Raw genomic sequence first — 9,574 nt, forward strand, 5'->3', positions numbered from 1 at the left:
TAGGCTATTGCTATGGGCAAATGTAAGCTTAAAAGTTAGATAGCCTTTAACAAAAGGGAATGGCATTGCTGCCCATCAATATTCTGGTATTCGGTTGTCACGTGTAAATTGAAACATAACCCCAACAGAGGCGTAGATGTTTCTCTGCGTGGTAGCTGCAGTCCTCAAAAGTGCAGCGCAGGACTACCTGAGAACACTTCGGGACGATTTGCAACAAGTAACTGGAATATTTGCAGCTCAAAATGTAGATCATATTTGAAAGCTTTAACTGATATTTTAAGAATACGTTTATTACCGGAGGTTACTCATAAAGCGTTGCTGCGTATAACTTATTCGATAAAAATGAGTTGGTGTAAGAATAACCCGATGGGGATTATTCAGACTTGGTTGGCACTGTTGGTCCATGTTCAATGCAGCGTGGCTTTCTCTGTTGCTGGGCACGAGAACACATGCGAGGCGAACGGGAGCGTTTACTACGTGGGGGAATGGTACTTCTTGGATTCAGACCACTGCACCCAGTGTGAATGCACGGCTGATGGTTCGGCTTGTGCTAGAACCGAGTGCACGTCCCTACCTCCAGCCTGCATCCATGTCAGCCACTACCCAACTGACTGTTGCCCAAGGTGCGAGAAGATCGGCTGCGAGTACCGTGGTGAGGTGCACGATTTGGGTGAACAGTTCCAGGTAGAGTTTACAGTGGAATTCTGATTTCAGGGCTTCCATATAATCAACAACAACATGTGTATATTTTATCAATCGTTCTTTAAAAGGCTATAAATCTCCCATATAGGCCAATGCATTTTTTCAGGTTTTGATGATTTAAAGTAATTCTAGTCAATAAACAGTTATCACTGGCTATAGACAAATCAATTATTACTAGCCTAAGAGTGTCCTGGGATATCGAAAATGTCCCCAAAAAAGGCCTTTAATGATGTTGATATCTCACAATTAGTTCTGAGGCTTCATGAATTTCACAATTCTGTACGTAGGCAAATGTTTGTTCTCTAAATTAGACTAGGCCTATAGCGACTCCTAGTGGCTAATCTTTGAAACACCCATTTTATTTCCTCATTAAGGAAATCATTGATTTTCATATTTATTTTTAAATAAATTACATATTTCAGAGGCCTATGTGTTGTTAAGTAGAATGCCTTTTCAAACATCACGATGTAAGGGCTTGCTTGTGATAGTGAAGATTATATCCATGGTCATTTTGTCAAATCCCTGTTCCCTTCTATTTTGCACAGATGCAAGGCAAGCCTCTACTCTCCTTGTAGGCCCACAGTATGTCCTGTGGATTTGCTTTATGAGGGGAGTTGTTGGTTGTTGCTGAAGGGTTTTACTGATCTACATCTGCCACAAGGAGGCAGTATACAGCTATTGTATAAAAGCGTGAAGCAAGTCGGTATCCTGAAATATGGAAGCTATTACACAATTACTTATTTATTGATGTAGTGAGTGACAGCACAAAATTAAATTGAAATAGTTCTACATAGATTGATAAAATAACCATATACCAAGGTTTTTTTTAGTTTGTTTTGTTAGTCACTCACAAATTGCAAGTGCTTCTTCCTCTTGCAAGTTTACAATGAATGTGAGGGATATGCCAGTCAGAAAAAGCCAGAGTTCCAATTTCATTTCAAGATGGCACATGAGGCTGTATAATTCCCAGGTGCCATTTATTATTAATGTAGCACCCACAGGTATTAATGAGGAATCAGACATGTCTCCCAACAAATTAGTTTAGTTAGCCCTATCTAAGCCATGATAGGTACAAATGCCCTCTGAAATGATTGACATCATAAATCTTCGCCCAGTGATGCATGCATATTGCATCTAGATGTTTCACATCATCAATACAATAAAGAAAAGAGCAGTAGCATAAACAGCCATGTTCGAGGAAGGCATTTATTATTCCTCATGAATAAATAAGTGCCATCTCTGGTGGCACTGACTGGAGCAGGATTTACATTTGCCTCATTGTCTTTCTCATCTGGGTGTTATTGCTAATGTGGGCCCCCTGAGGAAATGATGAGAGTAATTTGAGTGAATATCTCATCCTACACTCTTGAGTGGCTCCCTGTTCGTTCATCATCATCAGCTCTCCAGGTCTCCTTAAGGCACTACATGTCCCTAAATTGTCATATCAAGAGTAGAGTAATAGGCCTTTCATGGGAGTGTTTGCAGGTGACCAGTCATTGTTAACAAGTTGCAGTGCAAATAAAAAAAGGATGCTGGAGTTCTGTCAGTCGCAGGGAATTGTCGTTGAGATGTTTTCATCGCTGTTCTCTGACTGTCTGCTGTCCCATATGTTTGACAGCCCTCGGAGTGTGAGCAGTGCACGTGTGAGGACGATGGCATTGCACGGTGCCTTGTGGCGGATTGTGCCCCCCCACCTTGCGTCAACCCGGTGTACCAGAAGGGAAAGTGCTGTCCTGAGTGTAAGGATGGTAAGTGACCTCCCTGAAAACTGCATGATCTCACTAATATCTCTATGAACAGATCAGTGAGTCAGGAGTGTGTGGCCCTGCTTACAAATAATTACAAATAATGCATCCGAATGAAATGCAGAAAATCTTCATGTCAGAATTTCTTCTTCTGGGGTGTGACTAATTCACTGTGCTTGATAACATCGGTGCCTGTTTCTTGTATAGTGAAATTACAAATTACTCTTGCACACGTCAGATTAAGTATCACAAGCAATAATGGAACGCCTCATCTGCTGTCAATACAGAATATTGCAACATTGTTTTATGGTGATGTTCTACGTCTGTTTCCTCTCTTATTGAGTCAAACTATATTAAAATGAACGAGAGAACACAGTGTATTCAGTTATGACCTCAGTTTGCATTCTTTTCTCAATGTACCTTTGCTCAGATGTGCCATTGTCACATTTATAAATCTCAATTGTTGTAGTTATGAGGCTTTACGTGTCATTAAACTGCTGTGACACCCCCAGGTCCAAACTGCTACGTGGATTCCACTAGGACCAAGGTGATCCCCGGGGGCGAACCAGTGTGGGTAAACTCCTGTACCAAGTGTCGATGCCACGATGGCCAGGATGCTGGGTATTGGGAGGGCAACCGGCTGGCTACCTGTACCCACGTGAGGAGCTGCCAAACGGAGGAAGCCCTAAAAGGAAAGGGGACTGATTAATTACATCATGGAGGTCTCCCTTAACTGAAACGAGGCTTATTGTGTGTAGCACAAAGCCTGCCCCAAAGGAGAGTTATGGGGGTTATGGTGGTAGTAGTGCTCATTATTATTGATTAGTTGTACTGTGTGTATTCTTCTCAAACTAACAATATTGAAAAAATTAACCAAAAGTCATGGGGCTAGTCCTGCTCATTAAAACAAAGACATGTTTTCAAGCAATTAGATTAGGTATACAGTAATGAATACTACCTAAAAAACAAACATGCTAACCCATTAAGACCGTTGTTTCACAGCTTGCTTCTATGTAAACCTTATATACTTTCACGTAGTTAAAAAAGTATATGCTGGTTTTGTGGATATTTCAGCATCCTCATCCATCAGTGGATATATCTTCTTGTGGTGCTGTACAAGTTAAAGTATATTCCTTGTTTTCAGTAAATTACTTAAAGGCACCCAGTGCAACTTTATGTAAACATTCAATGAAAAATAAACATTCAATTTCTACTATTTTTTAGACGTAGTACGTTTCAATAACTCCATACCATTACATATCGACATTCAAGGAGCAAAGATGAGACGTCGTTGTGTGGTGATAACTGATAGAAAATCGTAAACAACAACAATCGCCGGTGGGGAGAAGCCATTTTTCCATTGACTGGAAGCCTGCTTTATTTATTGCAGGTTAAAAAAAATAAAGAAAATGGCGGCGATTGTTGTTGTTATCGATTTTCTATCAGTTCTCACCACACAACGACGTGTCATCTTTGCTGCTTGAATGTCGGTATGTAATGGTATGGAGTTATTGAAACTTACTACGTGTAAAAAAGACTAGAAATTGAATGTTTATTTTTAAGCCTCGAAAGTGGCACTGAGTGCCTTTAAGAAGCAATATGTATATCATGTTGAACATGATACATTACTTTACTATGGTTAGTTGTGTACTTGACTACAGTATAGGCTGTGGAAAGCTTACGACAGTTATCAATGACACAAATAGTTTGTGACTATATACCTTTATATTTGCTGATCTGTAGAATTGAATTTGTACCTTTCTACCATGTCTTCATATGTGATCCATTCAGATAAAGCTGTGAGTTTTATAAAAAAAAGTCAGGTGTGACAGGGATACGTATGTATTAAAATGGTATTTGTATAAAACTATTTTGTGTAGTGTTAGTTATTTTCCCCTTTACCATAGTAATCTGGATCAAAGTAAGGAAAACCAGGAGGAGTCAGGCCTAGGTACATGCTAGTATACTAACACAAGTATACTTAATACTAACATTTCTGTTTAAAAAATACACACCAGGACACAAATCACCATAGCCTGAAGATGCATCAAGTATCACTGTATCAGTGTGTCTCCGTTAGTGTATGGCAATAACTTTCTGTATCCCCTATGGGCAGGTGAAATGACTTGAATATACGTACACAATAAAAACTGAACTGGTAGATTTCATTTTCTTCCGTGCGCAGTATGTGGGCGACCTATCGCAGAACGGGTGAAGTTGGCGTATGTGCCGCCATCCGCTGGGGATAATGTTGAAAATGCATTAGATCTGTCAGTGGGGACAGCACACACTCACAGCTTAATTACACAATCTGCCCCAGTCTACACAGTCTGTGTCCCTGACAGTTTGGGGACATGATTTCCCCTTCTCTAATAAAACTGTCATGTTCTTTTTTTGTTGTGGATGGGATTTGACCCAGTATAAGATATCAGATTGAAATGAGTCTTTTTTCCCTCAGTAATGAGCCATCACATGAGCTTTTACATTTTGTAGACATAATTGTCTTGGCAGGATTTATATTGTACCTCATTCGTCCCTCAAGTGATGAAGAGCTGACAGGCTGACAGACTCACACTCAGCACCAAGCAGACATGCATGCATGGACACATACATTCACTCACCCATTCCACACACACACACACACACACACCCACACACACAAACACAGACACAGTCACAGTCACAGTCACAGACACAGACACAGACACAGACACAGACACACACACACACACACACACACACACACACACACACACACACACACACACACACACACACACACACACACACACACACACACACACACACACACACACACAAACACCTCTTTTGCTCTTTTGCTAGAAATGTGTGTCTTAGAAGGTGACTCAAACTCTTGGCTAGCCTTGAATGCACTTCAGTTGAAATTAGAATTTCAGTTGCAGTGTGGGTGTTTTTCTCTTTCTTGATGCTCTCTTTCCTCCCCCCCCACATCACTTCAAGGTGAGTCAGTGGCCTCTACACTAGTCAATCCATCATTTGGATTCATTTGTGAAATAGGCCTAATCATTTTCGTCTACACCAATGTAACATGAGCGCCATCAGTGGCAGTCCCATGGAAATGCTGACTCCCCAGTCATCACTTTGTCCATGTGGAATCAGCACAACAGCCTGGAAAAAGGCAGAGGTTAGTCCCAGTGCAAAGCCTTCCTGTCCATGCAAAATTCGGCCACAATGGGAAAAGTGGACAGTCACTTTAAGACACAGCCCCCAGAAAAAGACACCTCTGACAACCTTTAAACCATATTTGCCCATCAGATTTATTGATTGTATATAAAAAGTATGTTTGATATGACATTATGCATTCTATATAAGATATAACATTTTCTTGACATTCAACGTACAAAAACCTATATAGGTACAGTAAATCTTTAAAAATGCACCACAGGCTCCAATGCCCGAGGCGGTCAGTCAGTAGATGTTTGCTTCCAGTGCCTGTCATACTGCCCCTGTTGTGTGGTACAGCTGTCCTGCCCATCCTACAAATCAAATAAAGAGCTCGAAAAAAGAAGCTATCTTCCAGTTTAGTGAACGCCAAGCAGAAGAGCAAATTCCCAAGAATGAGAAAGACATGAGGAGAGAAAGGAAAGAAACAGAGGGACGGAAAAGAACAGGAAGAGCGAGAGATTGAGAGTAAATTCAGACTAGGAAACATGGCAAAAATAAAATCACAAGATAGAGAGAGAGCGAGATAGAGATAGAGAGAGAGTCGGAGGGAGGGAGAGAGAGAGAGAGAGAGAGTAGCTACCGTACATAGAGGACAATAATGTCAGGGACAGCGTGTCCATCTGTGGGCTTGCTGACCCAAGGCAACATAAAAGCAGAAAGCGATGAACTGGAAAGCCGACGGCCTCACCTCCCCCTGTGACCTGACTGGGCTCTGGGCTGTAAGATGACACCGAGACCCTGCGCTGTGGTTCTGTGTGCAGTCAGGAGTAGCCGTGATGGTTTATAGGCCCCAAGGTGACGGGGAGAAACTCAAGACTGGGCAATATGACAGAGTGTCTCATCCAGTTTCAGTGCAGCCTGTGTGGTTAAGCTGTGGCAGGTCCAACAGATCAGGCAGAGAGGCCAAACCATGCCATGGATTAGTGACATCAAACTCTAACATCCTAATTCAATTGGGATAGAGCCCACATACCCACATATGGGGTTTGTCATTAAAAGACCAGGGCCGCCACTGGCCAAATGAGTACTCTACACACAGATCATGCTTTAAGTACACTGTCAGTGACAACCCTGACATTGACATAATGGCTCATGCCACGTTCACACTCATAAGTATGTTTCAGTAACATTTCACCCTGTCCCATAGACCTTTTGGCATACTATGACTGCGTATTACTGCTAGATATGCAAAATCCTTGAATCGTTTGATAAGACTACAGAGTTTAGGTATGTGGCATGAATTGATAAGCATACAGTATGTGAGGCCAACCTATACAAATACGCCTAACATGGTAAGACGTTGATACATCTTGAAATTACAGCGTGTGGTAACTGCAAGCATAGCAAACCAACATTATATTGAGATTACCTTTGACATTAATATGCACACCGAGGACCAGCAGATATTCAGCTGCACATGAAATGCCAACAAGCGAGTACCGTCCTGTTTGTTTTTACAGGAAATGTAAAACGTTTTTTAAAATCAGGCAATTTTCTAATGCCAGATTGAGAACACACATGTATCAGTGGCATCTGTCAATTCATCAGTAAATGACAAGAATGCAACAATGCTACTTTTTTCAAAATTCTGAAAGGACTTGTTGACCACCATATACCCCACAAGGAAATAATGTTTCAGGAAATAAACTTTTTTAAGGCCTTTAGTGAACTGGAATTATACACTTTTTTTGGCCTCAGGTGAAACAAAAGCAATGATCCAGTGTAAGGAACAGAACATATTTTTTCCCAGCCACAGCAGTAGCACACTCAAACAAACAAACAGGCAGCAGCTGGACAGCCGAGATGGAGCTGAAGGGTCCTCCGAACATCCTGAACTCAATCTGTGCCCTCTTGTCCGGAGCAGCTGAATCTTCAGTTCAGGTCGGCAACAAAAAAACAAAAAAACATAAACAACTTCATATTCACACACAGCTCAATGGGAGGAGTGGCAACGGGTTGAGAGAGAAGGCCGAACAGGAAGAAAACAAAAGAGAAGAAAGACAGAAAAAAACAAAAAGGCAAATGCACCGAGCATTGATGCTCATCTGAATAAACAGAGAAAGAGAGTGATAGAGCTCACTGATAGTGTTCTCTTTCGTAAGGATGTGAGAGAACTGTCGAAAGTACAATAGAGATATCCACGTCACTTCACACAACAGAGACCTCAACGAAATAAAAATACTCCTATTCTTGTATTGGCCCTCATAACAAAAACAACTTGAAGGCATCAGTTTGGTGTTTCAGGCAGTACAAAACAAAAGAATGAACAAAAGAACAAGCTTAAGATTAAAAGAACTGAGGGGCTTCTGTAAACAATAAGTAGAGTTTGTGACATATTGCTACTTCCCATTGAGGGCATACAACTGTACGCCCTGTGTGATTTGAAATATCAACACAGCTGCTAAGGACCTCTGCAAAGCTTAATCAAGCTACCAAGATATCAGGTTCAAATCTGCTAATATAGCTGTAAAAATCCTTAAAAACAAGCCATTCTGCAGATGCCCAGTAGGGGGCAGCAAGCAAGAGATCCCATACAGGTGAATCTCCCCCAATAGCAGATCGATGTGTTTAAGAGATTTGGTGATCTGGGAAGATCAGGGCCAAATGCAGTAGAGAAACTAATTGATTGATTTCTGCACCAGGTTCCCCAGATTTAAAAAAAAGCCTTGCAGATCTAAACATCCAACCAACAACCAACCACAAACAAACAAAAATCTACTTCAAAACCAGATTTGTGAAAGCATTGAATATTCTTTTTTTTTTTGGAGGGGAGGACACTACAAAGAAAGGACCATTAGAAAAACTGTGTTCTCGGCACACACATACTTTGTTTACAGAACTGTTCCTGTGAAATTCACCACGAATCACAGAGGACAACCTATATGTCGTCCCTCCAGCAGGGCTTCCATCACCTGCTGCAGTAAATCTCCCCAGAATTCCAGAAAAATCGACCTCTGTCCATTTACAAAATATCTTCAGAGATGCACTTCATTCCGTGGTAAACAAAATGCTTTGTTTTCAGGAAAAGAAAGACATCATGAAACTAAGAAACAACTCAAGACAGAGCCAAAGAAAGAGAAAGAGAGACAAAATCACCCCAAAACTTATCATGTTCCATGAACATCCTTTCCAGCACCATTTCTGTCAAGCTCATCTATGTCCTTGGATATATGAACAGAAAGGAAGGAATTGAGAAAGAAAGAATGAAAGAGAGAGAGCGAGAGAGTAGGAAGAGAAAAGGAAAAAAGTCGAACGCTGCAGTCACTGCAGGTACAAGACACATTCATTCTGCAATATACAATATGTTCACACAGATTTACACCAGAGGAGCCGTCTGCTCTTCAGTCCTTTGATTCAGTCAGTTCCACCCCCCCCCCCCCCCCCCTTCTCCAGAACACCAGCAAAATGTCCTTAAGTGTGCATGAAAAAAGTCACTGCTGGGCTCCCTTCAAAGGACGACTCTCCAAAGTAAAGTTTACCAGTGACCGGCAATTGGCCCTGGCTGTTCAGTAGTGCTACTGCACGGAGTTACTGCATTAGTGGGAGGCCTTCCTTTCACGTCTGCCCCTCCAGGGTTTCTACAGAGAAATGAAGTGTGTGTGTGTGGGTGTGTGTGTGTGTGTGTGTGCGTAAGTACGTTCATGTGTGTATGTGGACCCTCTCCCCAGGTGGAAAGCTTGATCGTTTCCTGAGAGGTAAGCAACTTGATGTCCAGGTCCATGGCTTCCCTTGGTTTTGGATCTCTGAGAATGTCAATAAAGTGGATTTGAACCCTCTTTCTCTTTCTTCTCTTGGGTGCAAAAGCAGGAGAGTCCTGGTGTGTGTGTGTGTGTGTGTGTGTGTGTGTGTGTGTGTGTGTGTGTGTGTGTGTGTGCGCGTGTGTGTGTAGGATGGTGTGTAGCTGTCACCTCCTCGAGCTA

The 9,574-nt window shown here is 41.8% G+C and overlaps 1 protein-coding gene across 1 annotated transcript; it reads left to right on the forward strand.

Annotated features, from left to right (window-relative positions):
- Positions 1 to 276: 276 nt before the first annotated feature.
- On the forward strand, positions 277 to 3,616 carry LOC308363949 (von Willebrand factor C domain-containing protein 2-like). Its single transcript, XM_080836871.1, has 3 exons — positions 277 to 684; positions 2,321 to 2,450; positions 2,960 to 3,616. Exons 1-3 carry the CDS (start codon positions 343 to 345, stop codon positions 3,154 to 3,156), a joined length of 669 nt encoding a protein of 222 aa, XP_080692997.1. The 5' UTR covers positions 277 to 342; the 3' UTR covers positions 3,157 to 3,616.
- Positions 3,617 to 9,574: the final 5,958 nt, after the last annotated feature.

The sequence above is a fragment of the Sprattus sprattus genome (assembly GCF_963457725.1).
Source record: "Sprattus sprattus genome assembly, chromosome: 4".
NCBI classification, from domain to species: domain Eukaryota; kingdom Metazoa; phylum Chordata; class Actinopteri; order Clupeiformes; family Clupeidae; genus Sprattus; species Sprattus sprattus.